The sequence below is a fragment of the Narcine bancroftii genome, chromosome 1, assembly GCF_036971445.1.
Source record: "Narcine bancroftii isolate sNarBan1 chromosome 1, sNarBan1.hap1, whole genome shotgun sequence".
Lineage (NCBI taxonomy): Eukaryota > Metazoa > Chordata > Chondrichthyes > Torpediniformes > Narcinidae > Narcine > Narcine bancroftii.
Genome location: NC_091469.1, coordinates 393,915,882 through 393,933,099, shown reverse-complemented (window position 1 = coordinate 393,933,099; position 17,218 = coordinate 393,915,882). Strand labels below are relative to the sequence as shown.

General features: G+C 44.5%; 1 protein-coding gene across 10 annotated transcripts in view; it reads right to left on the bottom strand.

The window, feature by feature from the left end:
• umad1 (UBAP1-MVB12-associated (UMA) domain containing 1) overlaps positions 1–16,210 on the bottom strand; it is an 87,875-nt gene extending 71,665 nt beyond the window's left edge. The window contains exons 1-3 of one of the 10 annotated variants that reach the window (XM_069913721.1): positions 15,616–15,815; positions 9,259–9,392; positions 3,128–3,230 (exon numbers count right to left, since the gene is read on the bottom strand). In XM_069913721.1, coding sequence (XP_069769822.1) covers positions 3,128–3,230; positions 9,259–9,300 — 145 coding nt within the window. In that variant the 5' untranslated portion in view covers positions 9,301–9,392; positions 15,616–15,815. Of the gene's footprint in view, positions 1–3,127; positions 3,231–9,258; positions 9,393–10,840; positions 12,468–14,912; positions 14,968–15,615; positions 15,816–16,155 lie in introns of those variants that run through there. The other 9 variants (XM_069913722.1, XM_069913723.1, XM_069913724.1 and 6 more) reach the window with 9 other exon arrangements.
• Positions 16,211–17,218: the final 1,008 nt, after the last annotated feature.

Here is a 17,218-nt window from a genome sequence, read left to right as displayed (position 1 = left end):
TCAGTTTCTGCACCGCTGGTTAAGAGAAAAGCATTGTGTGAGATACCATGGAAACAGCTCTATTCTTCCCTGAATATGACAATATCAGTTTAATATCTCATCGGAAGTCAGAGAGCCTGACACCATACATCTCTGTCTGCAATGAAATATCAACTGAAAAATCTTGTTCACATTCCAGCTGTGGTTTAAATTCATTATCTGAATTCAATATATTCTAGAATGTTCCTGAAATGAAAATATCAATATTTTTGTGAATGCAGGTTCAAACATTGTTGTAAAGGTTCTCCTGAAAAGTTCATGAACCCACAATTGGTTTTCTCTCTCTAAATTTGATGCCTGACATGCATTTTCTTGTTTTCAATTTAGCTTTCTAGTACTGTAGTTTTGATTTTGCTTTTCAAGTTCAGGATTTGTGCTGGAGAGATTCATAGAATGACCTACCTAGAGAATGACACCTCAAATCCCAGGCTGCTGTTCATCAACTTCAGTTTGGTGCTTAATAAGATCATTCACCAGAGGCTGGTGGAGAAGCTGTCCTCACTGGGACTCAACACCCTTCTCTGTAACTAGATCTTGATCTTCCTAATGGAAAGGCCACAGTCTGTCCGGGTGGGTAGCAAAACACTGGCATGCTTCAGAGCTGTGTGTTCAGCCTTTTCCCGTTCATCATGCTACTAACCCACGACTGTTAACAGCAGATCCATCTCTAACAGAATGACATGCAGTAGATGGCCTCAATCAGCAACAATGATGAGTTGCACCATAGAGAAGAGGTGGAAAATCTCATGACATGATGAGAGAATAATAACCCAAGTCTGTAGGTGTTTTATATCTGGATGAGTATTTGCACAGTTTTTCCACTGAGAATTGGAGAACACTGATTCGATGGGACTTCGGACATTCAGATGATTAAAAAAAAACTTGATCTTGATTCATCTTCAACCATAGTCAAACCCAAGTTCTAATATCAATGTGGTTATTTTAGGATTAGATAAATTTGGGACAGTTATTTAAAAGATAACACTTATCTCCAATTAAATGAGAGTATATTTGAGGAACTTTGTATGTTTCTTTAATATGGTGTTCAACAGAACTGGTCCTAATAGATCAGTGGTTCCAATACATTTTTGGGATGCCGCCCCCTTGGCCTCCAGACCACATTCTGAGCAGCCCCCCCCCCCCATACAATGGCGCTGGGTGGGGGGGGGAAGGGAGGGGAAGCACTGAGAAGGGAGTTAGTGGCGGCACTGGCACTGAGCGGGGTATAGTGATGCCAGTTCAACATGACGGCCACCAAGATTAGTTCTAATGAGAATGCTTTGTCGCTGTTTATTTTGCTCACAACGGCCACCCCAAGTTTATCCAGAAAATTACTACATTGGTTTCTTCATTGATCTTTGCAGCAGAGTGAATAATAACAAGACTTCGGTTCAGACCACTCCCTTTTCCTTCATCGCCACCTTGGATCTTTCCACTGCCCACAGGGTCGGGGGTGGGGGGGGTTGGTGGACAGCAGCACCCACTTTGGGAATCACTATAAAAAGATGGATAACTGTATTTTGTTCTTAAACTTGCATTCAATCCAAAACTGGCATTTCTGGATACCACTGTAAACAAATTGGTGTTATCAGGTTGTCATCCTTGGCATTCGACACAAAAGTAATTATGTTCTCATCTATTGCACAAGTTACCAGTCAAAACAGATCGAAGTATCAAATAGAATCAAAGAATCTCATTGCTACCATCAGGAAAGAGGTACAAGTGCCACAAGATTTGCACCACCAGGTCCAGGAACAGCTGTTACCCTCCACCATGAGAATCATAAACAATAAACTCAACCATGGGCTTATTTAATGGGCTCAACCAGGGGTCCTCAACTCAGGTCATTTCCCTCTCTGTAATGCACAGTTATTGTGAATGGATTTTTTTTGCACGACCAATAAGTGGTAATTCTGCCTCACCCGCAGGAAAAATAATCAGGATTGTCTGTGATGTCATGCATGTACTCTGACAATTAATCTGAAATGTGAAATAATCTGAGATTGGGGCAGCACAGATGAACAACTGTAAGGCCTCTATGCCGTAGCACCAGTGACTCAGTGGTAAAGAGCCCATTTCTGTGTTGTTTGATTCTAATACCTTTCCTCATCTGAAAAAAAAGGATTCACACAAGCATCAATGATATTTAAAGTGCATCCATAGTTTTCTAATGTCAAGGAAATATCAAGCATCATTTAAATTGTTCATTTCAAAAACTGCATTGTATAAATGATGTATACTGGATCACAAAATGGAGTATTGTGATTCTTAAAATATTTGAAAATATCTATTTTATGGAACCAAATTTTTAAGACTCCAAATCTATTCTGCATTTAATGTTATGAAACATTCACCAAATAAGAACATCCATGTAAAAATAACCATTTTCCAACAAAATCCTTACACAGAAATGCCACTTATACATTAGACAGACAAGAGGGCATAACCCCACATTTGCAGGTTGTCCTCTGACAACAGAAATGCACAGGAAATTCCTCAGCCAGAAGGTGGTAAATCTGTGGAATTTGTTGCCACAGGCAGTTGTGGACGCCAAGTCATTGGGTGTATTTAAGAGAGGGAATGATGGGTTCTTGATTAACCAGGGCATCAAAGGTTATAAGGAAATGGATGGCAGTGGGGCAGATTGGAAAATGGATCACCTTATAATTAAATGGCAGGGCTGACTCGATGGGCTGAATAGCCCATTTTGCTCCTATATCTTATTGTTTTATAAAGAACCTACCATGCTGGTTCCTAATTTTAATTTGCTGCAAAGCTTTTGAGTTGTACTTTTTCTTTTCAAAGACTCTTGCATGACACACAGTGGAAAAAAGAAAAAACTGCAATTTTCCAAACCAAAGTCACATGCTTTGACTTGTTTATCTTGTGGTGCTCAAACTTAGTCAAAATTATGCTTGGTGTTTGGGTCTCATTTCCAAACACATGATAATAAAGTTTTGGAGATGCTATTAGAGAATAACTCCACCTCTCAATGGGTAAATAGTTAATCTTTTATTTCATAGAATAGACCAAGAGAACAGGTAAAACTTTACGACAAAAACAGGAAATGCAAAACATTTCAACTTACCCAAAATGACAAATCCATCTACCTCTTTCTCAGTTGTTGTGGTTTTCTTGGATAATTCAGGGTTCTTTCGAATTCCAAAAAGATTCAGCATTTCACTTGCTGGCTGAAAGACAAAGTAAACTATTAAGTGGGGACTGACTGATTTAAATATCTAAATGACACATCCTTTATCTTCCAAACATTAACTAGAACTATCGCAGATTTAAAATAAATCACAATAACCTCAACATCTGTTTAGTAACAGATTACTGCTAGCAGTTTTAAGATTGTTTTTTTGCTCAGTTATGCTAGTGTTGGATACCAGTACTTGCCTCAAGAGGCTGATGATAACAAAGATTCTAATAGTAGTTCTTCAGCGCTCTCAGGTCAATGCTATAAGCAGTCTACATTCACAGTAAAACACAATGCCGGAGAATCCAACCGAGTTTCATATTTTACTTCTTACTCTACATTCACGCCTGTGTGTACAGTATTTAGAAATATCCACAAAGACAAATTCACAAAATAAAGTTTGTTAATCAGTGCATATTTTTGTGCAACATAGAACATTCCAGCACAGTACAGTTCCTGCAGCCAACAATGTTGTGTCTGTACTGACAATAACCACACCAGCAGTGCGAGTATAAGACAGCTTTAATAAACTAATATGTACACTAAGAGGTCTTGCCTCTCTGCAAGACAAACCTGGAAGGCTAGACTGTAGCTCTGGACTGCATTATATACAAGGTCACCGGTATGACCCCTGGTGACCTAGTGGTGTAATTACATATCACCACAGTGCCCCGGTCCGGGCGAAGGGTAGACGGCGGCGGCCACGATACGGGCAGGAGCAAGGGGGAGACGGCGGCCCCGGCCTCGGTCGAGTGAGGCAGGTGGAGGCCCCGGTCCGGACAGGGAGTGGGAGGCGGCGGCCCCAGTCCAGGCACAGGGAGAGCAGCAGCGGCCCCGGCCCCGGTCCGGGCGAAGGGTAGACGGCGGCGGCCCCGATACGGGCAGGAGCAAGGGGGAGACGGCGGCCCCGGCCTCGGTCGAGTGAGGCAGGCGGAGGCCCCGGTCCGGGCAGGGAGTGGGAGGCGGTGGCCCCAGTCCAGGCACAGGGTGAACTGCGGCGGCCTCGGCCCCGGTCCGGGCAGTATGGACCGACCTAGGAGGGGAGGCAGGCCCCTCCAGCCCGGGTAAGAAACCTGCATAGGAGAAGGCCACTCCGATATAAAACCTACGACCCAAGGACCTCGCTGCCACGTCCCAGCTTGCTTGGCCACGGCACACGAACCATGGGTGTAAAGGGTGGGGCCAGTACTGCGCGCACTGCACTCCACCTAAAAGCTCCTTTGCGCAGGCCCGAGGACAGGTCCACGTCCTCCCCCTCCACGTCCTCCCCCTCCACGTCCTCCCCCTCCACGTCCTCCCCCTCCACGTCCTCCCCCTCAAAAGATGCTCACAAACTCAAGCTAGCATGCTGGAACATCAGAACCATGCTAGACAAGACTGACAGCCACCGACCTGAACGTCGGTCTGCCCTCATTGCACATGAACTCCTCAGACTTGACATCGACATAGCCGCTCTCAGTGAAGTCCGCCTGGCAGATGTAGGCAGCCTCCAAGAACGCGGCGCGGGCTACACACTCTACTGGTCTGGCAAGCCTTCGGATGAACGACGCCTATCTGGTGTAGGCTTCATGGTCAAGAGCTTCATTGCCTCCAAACTCGAAAACCTTCCGACAGGCCTCTCGGACCGAATCATGTCCATGCGACTCCCACTTCAAAACAAGCGTCACATCACCCTCATCAGTGTCTATGCTCCAACCCTCCAGGCGGAACCAGCAGAAAAGAACAAGTTCTACACCGACCTGCGCAACCTCATCCAACGTACCCCTACAGCCGACAAGGTTGTCATCCTGGGCGACTTCAACGCTCGTGTCGGCAAAGACTCAGAAACCTGGCCAGGAATCCTGGGCAAGCATGGCGTCGGCAAGTGCAACGACAATGGGCGCCTCCTGTTGGAGCTCTGCGCAGAACAGCGGCTTGTCATTACAAACACCCTTTTTCAGCAGAGGGACAGCCTTAAGACCACCTGGATGCATCCCCGATCCAAACACTGGCACCTCCTGGACTACATCCTGGTGCGAGAAAGTGACAAACAAGATGTGCTCCACACCAGGGTCATGCCTAGCGCGGAATGCCACACTGACCACCGGCTGGTTCGCTGCAAGCTCAACCTTCACTTCAAGCCAAAGCCCAGGAACAATAAAGCCCCCAGAAAGAGGTTCAATGTTGGAAAACTGCAGTCAGACGAAGCGAGAGGAAACTTCCAGGCAAACCTCAAAGCAAAGCTCGACGTTGCAACCCGCCTCACGGACCCGTCCCCTGAAACCCTCTGGGATCAGTTGAAGACACCATACTGCAATCCACTGAAGAGGTACTGGGCTTCTCCTCCAGGAAAAACAAGGACTGGTTTGACGAAAACAGCCAGCAAATCCAGGAGCTGCTGGCAAAGAAGCGAGCTGCCCACCAGGCTCACCTTACAAAGCCGTCCTGTCCAGAGAAGAAACAAGCCTTCCGTCGCGCATGCAGCCATCTTCAGCACAAACTCCGGGAGATCCAAAATGAGTGGTGGACTAGCCTCGCCAAACGAACACAGCTCAGCGCGGACATTGGCGACTTCAGGGGTTTCTACGAGGCTCTAAAGGCTGTGTACGGCCCCTCACCCCAAGTCCAAAGCCCGCTGCGCAGCTCAGACGGCAAAGTCCTCCTCAGCGACAAGATCTCCATCCTCAACCGATGGTCAGAACACTTCCAATCTCTTTTCAGTACCAACCGCTCAGTCCAAGATTCCGCCCTGCTCCAGCTCCCTCAACAGCCCCTAAGGCTAGAGCTGGATGAGGTTCCCACCCTGGATGAGACATATAAGGCAATCGAACAACTGAAAAGTGGCAAAGCAGCAGGTATGGATGGAATCCCCCCAGAAGTCTGGAAGGCTGGCGGCAAAACTCTGCATGCCAAACTGCATGAGTTTTTCAAGCTTTGTTGGGACCAAGGTAAACTGCCTCAGGATCTTCGTGATGCCACCATCATCACCCTGTACAAAAACAAAGGCGAGAAATCAGACTGCTCAAACTACAGGGGAATCACGTTGCTCTCCATTGCAGGCAAAATCTTCGCTAGGATTCTACTAAATAGAATAATACCTAGTGTCGCTGAGAATATTCTCCCAGAATCACAGTGCGGCTTTCGCGCAAACAGAGGAACCACTGACATGGTCTTTGCCCTCAGACAGCTCCAAGAAAAGTGCAGAGAACAAAACAAAGGACTCTACATCACCTTTGTTGACCTCACCAAAGCCTTCGACACCGTGAGCAGGAAAGGGCTTTGGCAAATACTAGAGCGCATCGGATGTCCCCCAAAGTTCCTCAACATGATTATCCAACTGCACGAAAACCAACAAGGTCGGGTCAGATACAGCAATGAGCTCTCTGAACCCTTCTCCATTAACAATGGCGTGAAGCAAGGCTGTGTTCTCGCACCAACCCTCTTTTCAATCTTCTTCAGCATGATGCTGAACCAAGCCATGAAAGACCCCAACAATGAAGACGCTGTTTACATCCGGTACCGCACGGATGGCAGTCTCTTCAATCTGAGGCGCCTGCAAGCTCACACCAAGACACAAGAGAAACTTGTCCGTGAACTACTCTTTGCAGATGATGCCGCTTTAGTTGCCCATTCAGAGCCAGCTCTTCAGCGCTTGACGTCCTGCTTTGCGGAAACTGCCAAAATGTTTGGCCTGGAAGTCAGCCTGAAGAAAACTGAGGTCCTCCATCAGCCAGCTCCCCACCATGACTACCAGCCCCCCCACATCTCCATCGGGCACACAAAACTCAAAACGGTCAACCAGTTTACCTATCTCGGCTGCACCATTTCATCAGATGCAAGGATCGACAATGAGATAGACAACAGACTCGCCAAGGCAAATAGCACCTTTGGAAGACTACACAAAAGAGTCTGGAAAAACAACCAACTGAAAAACCTCACAAAGATAAGCGTATACAGAGCCGTTGTCATACCCACACTCCTGTTCGGCTCCGAATCATGGGTCCTCTACCGGCACCACCTACGGCTCCTAGAACGCTTCCACCAGCGTTGTCTCCGCTCCATCCTCAACATCCATTGGAGTGCTCACACCCCTAACGTCGAGGTACTCGAGATGGCAGAGGTCGACAGCATCGAGTCCACGCTGCTGAAGATCCAGCTGCGCTGGATGGGTCACGTCTCCAGAATGGAGGACCATCGCCTTCCCAAGATCGTATTATATGGCGAGCTCTCCACTGGCCACCGTGACAGAGGTGCACCAAAGAAAAGGTACAAGGACTGCCTAAAGAAATCTCTTGGTGCCTGCCACATTGACCACCGCCAGTGGGCTGATAACGCCTCAAACCGTGCATCTTGGCGCCTCACAGTTTGGCGGGCAGCAGCCTCCTTTGAAGAAGACCGCAGAGCCCACCTCACTGACAAAAGGCAAAGGAGGAAAAACCCAACACCCAACCCCAACCAACCAATTTTCCCTTGCAACCGCTGCAATCGTGTCTGCCTGTCCCGCATCGGACTGGTCAGCCACAAACGAGCCTGCAGCTGACGTGGACTTTTTACCCCCTCCATAAATCTTCGTCCGCGAAGCCAAGCCAAAGAAAAAAAACAGTGCCAACCAATATGTACCTACAAAAAAAAACGAAACCCTCCCTACCTCATAACCCTCCATTTTACTTTCATCCATGTGTCTGTCTAAGAGTCTCTTAAATGCTCCTATTGTTCCAGACTCACCTACCAACCTTGGCAATGCAATCCAGGCACCCACTACACTCTGTGTTCCTAATCCCCTCCCAAACTAGTTTAAACTCTTCCCAACAGTTCTAGAAAACCTGAGTAACAGGATATTGCTTCCCTCTCCAGTTCAGGTGCACCCCATGCAAGTGCATTAATGCCTGGTCCTCATTTCCATCTTAATCCTTTGAATAAAAAAATATATCAATATCATTTAGAAAAATCTTGTGCATATGCTAAAGAACAGTTACTCTTTATTCCATCGTAAAACAAAGTACTTGAAAGGTAATAGGGCAATCCACTTTCAGCAAGCCAGTTAAGGAAATATTGCAATTGTAAAGCTGTAGGCCTATAATGTACCAAAAGGTAACAAGTTTAATAAATCATAAGAAATAGTCTGGCCTATCAAGCCTGCTCTATCATTTAATAGGATCATAGCTGATCTGTCTATGAACTCAGCTCCACTTACCTGCCTTTTCCCCACAATCCTTAATTTACCTACTAAGCAAAAATCTGTCTGTAACTTAAATACATTTAATAAGGTACCTCAACTGCTTCCTTGGGCAGAGAATTCCATAGATTCTCTGAGATTATCAGCTCCTACTCATTTCAGAGTACAGATTTATTGTCAGAGTGCCATCAGAATATCACAGACAACCAGAGATTCTTTTTATCTCTATCCTAAATCTGCTTCCCTGAATCTTGAGGCTATGTCACCTTAGTCTGTAGCCAAATCGAGAAAGTACGTGCAGTGTCAGCCTTGCAACCAATCATAACTTTAAATTTAGACAAACACGAGTAATAAATTAAAAATTGCAAATATTGGGAAATCCAAAATTATAACCAAACAGGTTTGTTTTTATTTCAACAGAGTAAACACTGGGAAGAATACAATATTATTTTTCTTTATGATTCCATGAACAATAAAACTGACAATCTGCTATCAACTATTCAGAAATCCTGATCTTTCAGCATTTGGCTCGCCAGATGATATTTCTCTCACTCCCTTTATACTCACCTTGGCCTTAGTTATTTGCCACTTCTTACCCCATACTTAAATCTTTTCTAGGTTTTTCTGTATGCAAGCATGAACTATTTTGTATACAATGAAGCTGCAAATGGATTTGAACATACCTACTTCTGACGTTATGACAGAAGGATGTTCATTGATTCTGCCACTGAAGATGGCTACATCCAGGATACTACCCTGTGGAACTCCTGCTAGGGACAGTTGATGTCTCAACAACCAAAACAATTTTCCTTCGATGCCACACTCAGTCAAATATTGTTCTGATGTCTATAAAAGGCACTCTTACCTCAATCTTGAATTCAGCTGTTTGGTTTATATTTGAAACCATGACTGTGTGGCCAGGCACAATGCCAATGCTATCTACAAGTTTGCTGATGACACCACAATCGTCGGCAGAATCACAAATGGGAATGAGGAAGCCTGCACGAGGGAGATAGATCAGCTTGTTGAATGGTAACGACAACAACTTTGCACTTAATATTAGCAAAACTAAGATGATTGTGGACTTCAGAAGGAGGTCAAGGGAACATAACCCAGTTTTCATCGAGGACTTCATATTCCTGGGAGTCAACATCTCTATTGATCTGATATAGCCAGCAGCTATACTTTGTGAGGTGTCTGAGGAGATTCGGTATGTCAGTGAAAACTCTCAAAAACTTCTACAGGTTTATCTTGGAGAGCATTCTGGCTGGTTGTATCACTGCCTGGTACGGAGGTGGCAATTCTCAGGACAAGAATAAACTCCAAAGGGGTGTTTACTTGGCCTGTGACATAACAGGCACCAGACTTCACTCTATCAAGGACATCTAGATGAAGTGATGTCTTAAAAAGCAGCCTCTATCCTCAAAGACCTCCACCACCCAAGCCACGCCCTCTTCACTCTGCTACCATCAGAAAAAAGGTACAGGAGCCTAAAGACGAACACTCAATGGCACAAGGACAGCTTCTTCCACACTCCCATCACATTCCTGAATAATCAGTGAATCAAAGACATTGCCTTACTTTTCATGCACTACTATAAATATTTTTTTTTTAAATTTATAGCAATGTTGTAAGACGATTATAATATGAATATTTGCACCACGATGCTGCCGCAAAACACCATATTTCATGACTTGTTCATGACAATAAATTCTGACTCTGAATTAAGGCTGCAATATGGTTCTAAAGCAAACGGTTCTGACTGAAACACAAACCAGACATTAGTGAGCAGGACACCCTCAATAACACCTTACTGATAAAATAAACTAAACAAACAAGCATACATTGACGCCCTTCTTTTTTAAAAAAAAAGCCAATATTGGTTTGATACTGATGTTGTACTTATACAATAACAATCTAGTTAGTTCTAGAAACATTTTAATGTTGCCTGGTCCCATGCTCTTTGCATGGTTCCTTGATATTACATGGAGCTGAAGACTGGTTTGAGGGATAACACCCCTGTTCATCTTTGTTAAAATACTAAATGATCTCTTTTATCTAAAAGAAAGATTAAACTTGGGTCTCGCATTTAATATCTCAACCATTGGCAGCATATGTTTAAGCAATCAGCCCTCTGATACTGTTACACACTGGGACTATTTTATGCTGGAGCAAGATTGTAAGAGCCACATCACACTAGAGTGGTGAGCATGCTCAGTGAGACATTGTATCAATACATGACCAGCAACCTAATGTGAGGAAAGAATTGTGCTGTTAAACTTATAAGCCTTCTTAATGTTTATTAAGACCTCCAATGGTATAATGAGGACACAACATGGTGGCAGCGGTGGGATAGATAGAAACCCACATCATATTAAAAAAAAAACACTATAAACCAAAACCAAAATAAACATGAAGAGAAGGAAACAAAAAAACAGCACCATTACCTGACTACCAGAGCTGGAGGAGAAAATGGCCACAGCAGCAGCGTTACACTCAGTCATGGACGGGGAAGCCGACGACATCATAGAGATTTTTTAAGAAGTTCAAGCAGAAGTGCAACCTGACATTCAAAAGTTTCCTCAAGGGAGTCACATCAGAGGAAAAAGTTAGTTACATCCTCTTTTGGACAGGGGAGCGAGGACTAGACCTGTTTAATAGCTGGGAGCTGGTTGAAGAGGAAGAAAATAACCCAGAAAGGATATTTGAAAAATTTTCCTCTCATCTGGATCCAAAATCCAACCATAGAATAAAGCGCTATGATTTCCAGGGATTAAAAAAAGAGCCTGATGAGTCAGTAGATAATTTCTTCACAAGGCTAAAGAACATGGCAGCAAAATGCAAGTTCAAAGAAATAGAGGAAAGAATAGTCGACCAACTAATCTGTGGAAGCGCTCATCCTGAGGTGCAGAAGCTCTCATAGGAAAAGACAGCTTGAAACTAGCAGACGTAGCTAGGGCCTTCGAGGCCACTAGGAGGCAAATGCAATCCCTCTCCGTGCAGGCCAACGTGCAGCACAGAGATAGAAGGGTCGATGCCATAAAGTGCATGCAGAGAAAGTCGCAAACATCCGAGAAATGCAGGAGGTGTGGCAGAATACACCCCTTCGATGACCGCAAGAAATGCCCCACGTATAGTTCGAAGTGAAGGACCTGTGGGAAGGTCAATCACTGGGAAAAGATGTGTAGGTCTGACACGAAAAGAGAGAGAAACCAAGAATACAGAAGGAAAGTACACCACATCGAGGGAAGTGACAGCAGTGACTCCGACTCACTGATGCTCGGCATCAAAACAATACTCCTCCATGAGATGTCCAAGAAAGGGAAAGAAGAAAAAAAATGAATTGCACACCATGATCCAAGTGAAAAGAAAGATTGGAAACAAACCAACAACATTCAACTTGAAAATAAAGTTGGACACTGGTTCACAAAGCAATGTCCTCCTGTTTAGACTGTACCACCAGATATTCCCCAAGCACATAAAGAATGGGTACCCAGAAGAAGGCACACTAGAAGCTGTAAATGTCACTCTCACAGCCTACGATGGCCCCGTGATTAAACAACTAGGAAAAGTCCAAATAAAAGGCAGACAAAAGGAAAGAGCATCAGATGCACATTCTTTGTGGTTGACGCCAACGAACCAGCAATCCTAGACCTGAATAGTTGTCAAGAATTACAGCTAATCTCTGTAAACAATGAGATCAGGGAGAAGAACCTGTCCAAGATGATTAATAGTGACACCCCGCTTGAGCAATGCCCTCTGATCACAAACAAGGCCAAACTCATGGACATGTACCCTGAATGCTTTGATGACAAAGTCGGGTGCTTTGGGAACATTGAATACCACATTACTATAGACCCAAAGTACAAACCAATAATCCGTGCTCCACGGAAGGTGCCAATAGAGCTGAAACAAAGGCTCGAGCAGGGGCTGGAAGAAATGGAAGAAAAATGAGTAATAGCAAAAGTAGTCAAATCTATAGTAGTAAAAGAAAAACCGAATGGCCGCCTAAGAATATGTCTGGACCCCAAAGACTTAAACCAAGCAATCAAAAGAGAGCACTATCCAATATCAATGCTGGAAGACATCACTTCTGAACTCGCAGGATCCAAAATCTTCAGTAAGCTAGATGCCAAGAATGGGTATTGAATGAAGAATTGACACTGCTCACAACGTTCAACACTCCATTCGATTAGTACAAGTTCCTGCGCCTACCTTTTGGCCTAAAGGTGAGCCAAAACATCTTCCAGCAAAAGATGGATGAGACCTACAGGGGCTGCAAGGGCAGTGTTGTCATCGCAGATGACATCCAGATCTTTGGTAGATACGGGAAAACCCACGATCTCCACCTATGTGAGGCCATGGAGAGAATAAGAGGAACTGGCATCAAGCTCAATCCTGACAAATGTATCATTAAGGTGGAGGAGTGACAGTTCTTCGGAATGGTGTACACACCTGAAGGGGTCAGGCCAAGCCCAGAGAAGGTAATGGAACACCCAAAGGACATAAAGGATCTAAGAAGCTTCCTCGGTCTGGTTCAATATATGAGTTTCTTCACCCCACACGTCAGACCACACAGCCAACCTCAGAGAGTTGCTGAAAGAGGATGTGGAGTTTCAGTGGTCACTGTCACATCAGCAAAATTTCGACAAGCTTAAGGAAGAGGTCTGCAGTGAAGTAGAAATGAGCTACTATGACAGAAAAAAAACTGTCACATTACAAGTAGACACTTCCATTAGAGGCCTTGGGGCAGCATTGGTGCAGGAAGGAAAACCAATAGCCTTTGCCTCAAAAGCCCTCACAACAACAGAGATCCAATATGTCAATATTGAAAGGGAGCTGTTGGCAGTCATATATGGGTGCAAAAAATTCCACAAATTCCTCTATGGGAGACAGTTTCTGGTAGAGTGATTATTGCCCGCTGGAACACATCCAGAAAAAGAACCTAAGCAAGGCACCAGCCAGACTATAGAGGCAACTCCTCCGGCTCCAATGTTACGACTTTACCTTGAAATATAGGCCAGGAAAGAAAATGATGCTCGCTGATGCTTTGTCACATCTTTCCCCAAATGAAAAATACGAAATGAAAGACATGGAGATCAAGGCACATCATCTCGTCAGGGTAATCAGTAACAAACTAAACCTGATTAAAGAAGAAACTGCAAAGGATGAAGTGCTGCAGCTGCTCTCCCAACAAGTGATAAAGGGATGGTCAGAAATAATAAAACAGTATTGGTCAGCATTGGTCTGTCAGGGACGACATATCCCTGGAGAATGGTGTACTGCTGGCAGGGTCTCGGCTGATAATACCAGAGACAATGAAAAAAGAAATTCTCCAGAAAATACACCAAGGCCACATGGGTATGGAGAATTGCAAACTTAGAGCAAAGTCAGCAGTTTACTGGATAGGCATGTATAAGGACATCAAAAACATGGTGGCTACATGTCCGGCATGCCAGAAATACACAACAAAAGGAAGAGATGATTCCCATGGAAATATCCCCCAGGCCATGGCACACAGTGGGAGCAGACTTGTTCACAGAAAACCAAGAATTGTATCTGATTGTGTCCTGCTACTATTCCAAATTCCTCTTCATTAGGAAAGTGAAGGAGCTGAAAGCACCAACCATCACTGCTGCAGTACATGCACTCTTCACAGAACAGGGGATACCCGAACAAGTGATATGTGACAATGGGACCCAACTCACATCTCGTGAATTCAGAGAAATAGCTGCAGAATACGGGTTCACCATCACCACATTACCCCAACAGCCATGGATTCATTGAGAGGCACGTACAGACAATTAAACGCACTCTCACAAAGTGTTGAGAGACAAAGTAAGATCCCTACCTCACTCTTCTGTCACTGCGAGCAACATCCTTGAGAACTGATATGAAATCCCCAGCAGAGCTTCTGAATGGCAGAAAGTACAAGACAACCCTGCCAAGCAAAATCCATCCACCAGACGACCAAGAGGAAACAAGAAGAAAGTTGACTAATATACAAGAGGGAAGTCGTCAACATTATAATTAACATGCACAACCAGAACTCTTCAGAGGGCAGCATGTCCATGTTCAAGAGCCAGTGATGATTGTTAGAAAAGCTGAGACGCCAAGGTCACGCATCAGGCAGCTGAGATGAAACAGGACCCACATTCGCCCAACACCAGATCTGACATAGAAAGTGCCAGAACCACCAGCAGCTTCTAAAATTCCAACAACTTGTAAGGGAATGCAAGTAGAAACCCCAACCAAAAGCACCGTAACAACAGAACAGCAGCCAACAGGAGAACCGAGGCAAACAACACCAACACCCATAAGTGTACTAACACCACTGAACCAAACAGACGCAACAAGGTGGAGAAACATCCTCCCACCAGTGCGATTCCGCTGAAAAGAATATAGAACTGCAATTGTGTAATTAGAATAATTAATTCTTAATGGCAAATGCAGAAATCTTAATAAATCTTTTATTTTTTTTAAAAAAAAGGAGGGATGTTTTATACTGAGGAGACTTACGACTATTTTCTGTTGGAGCATGAACACTGCAAGATTGTAAGATCCGCATCACACTTGAATGGTGAGCATGCTCAGTGCGACATGACCAGCTATTAAACTGACAAGCCTTCTTAGTCGTTGACCTCCGATGGTACAACGAGGACACTATGGCTTTCCAGTTCAAGAGGCATTTAGACCTTTATTCTGAACCATTCCTGCCTTCAGATTCCCCCTGTCTGTACACATCTTATTCCTCGTCTTGTCCCCAATCCAATAGCTCAATATGTTCTGCTGCTGCTTTTCCCATTATTCCGTGTTCAATAACGATCAGCAACAGTTTAATAACTCCTCTAAAGATGGGCATTGATGACGATCTCCAATATTTCCTCGTTAATAAAAATCACCTTGAATTATTAACACAGACCTGCACGACTGACAAACCAACCGTTCATTCCACATAAAATGAGTCGCTGTCACTCCCTAAATTCAGGGTTTAATAGATTTACAATGTGCTCCTGTCACTTCCCGCAAAATAAATGATAAAGCAACAATTTTGGCTTATGCTGTAATTGAGCATCAGATGGCATACTGATTTATTTTTATTCCTAACGTCCTGGAAACATTTCCACAAAGGGTTGCTGTCGAAGCGTTGCGGAAGACTCGATGGGACCGCGCATGCGCAGCCGAGTGACAGTGCAAGGCCCGACTCCAGGCCGGTACCTACCGCGCACTGCGTTACCAGACTAGCCGAAATAAACGCCGTACATGTTTGACAGCTGAAGGAAGCCAGAACCAATAATATCTTCCGCTAGCAAGGACTGTTTTAAAATTTTTTAAAAATAAATAAATAAATTGGGTTTCTGCTGTCTGAAGCTCAGGGCGGCAGCTCCAACTTCTTGACCTCAACTTCCAAACTCTGACGTAATCACGTCAGCGCGAACCGCCTCTGCTGAGACGTCACCAGACCGCTGATGAACAGGCGCCAGCCAAGGTTCATACCATTCACTTCCATTTAATAGCTCGTTTACATCTGTATATTGGAGTGTCAAATGTCGTTAGCCCCTACTGTCACTAAAATTGCAAATCATGGACTTAATCCACCTCTGCGCTGCTTCTTCGGATCAGTCCCAGACTCCAGGCTGAGTGAGGCACTCCAAACTCTTGCAAGCAATAGCAATTAAAGTTCGATTCGCTCTTCCCAGACCCGCGCACTGAGACAAACCACGTTCTGCGGGAAGGTGGTCAACTTAGCGAAAAGACGCACGTTGCTTGCCCGGCGTATCGACATCTTCCAGTTGAAGGACGTGTCTGAAAGGGAATGCAGTTGCCAGGCACATTCCAATGTGCAGCCAGTCTGGACGTCTCCAGTGCAGGATCCTGCTGTCACTGACCACTCAGGGCTGAGTCCCGTGGCAACAGCCTCGGAAGCATATTTGCAGGCGTATATTTAAAAAAGATAAGTAAAGGCTCCATTATCGTCGCGTAATACTACATTTAGAATGCAACAGACATGAATTTTTTTACTTTTTTGTCTACCTTAAGGCGGAAAGAGAGTCGCCACTTTATCCAACCCTCCTCCTCATAGAAACCAACAACACCTTGTGTTCCTTGGGAGCTCCAAGGACTGACCAGGCATGAGCCTGCTGAGCTTCCGAGAACAGACTATCTCAGGCGTATTCGGGCTATTAGGCTTCTGTTGATTTGTGAATGAATGAATGAATGAATATGGTTGAGTGAATGTACTGAATTGATTATGCAATGAATATAAAGAAAGACATTGTATTTGTTTTATATATAATGAAACAAGTACATGTTTGAGATAAAAAGGAAGTAAAGATCTTTTAAGCCCCATTTTGCATCCTCCAACCTTCCTCCTGAGGCAATCTCAAGGTGTTGAATGTGAACAGCTTTCATCCTGGTTTTGTGGCTTTTAATGAGGCAATTTGGGATCAGCATTCTCTGCCAGAACTGACCATCCGACTAATCAAACAGACCCTAAAACAATGGCAGGGACAGAAATTCTACTGCAAGAACTGTTGAAGATGGCACAGATTCAGCCAAAACAGTTCTCAGGTGGAGCATCACAGACATTAATAGTCCTCACTCAAAAAAGGACTGCCTTGAAATTCATTGTAATGACCACGTGAAAACAACATAACTGGTTTGATGATAATGAGCTTCAGCTGTTAATTAACTGCAAGTTCAAGGTGATAATGGAGTGGGAATTCCATTACAACTCAGAGGAAAATAAAAAGCTGTGCAGCCACTGAAAGTTGAGATCCAATGAAAATTCCATAATCAAAACAACAGTTATGAGCAGGTTTACC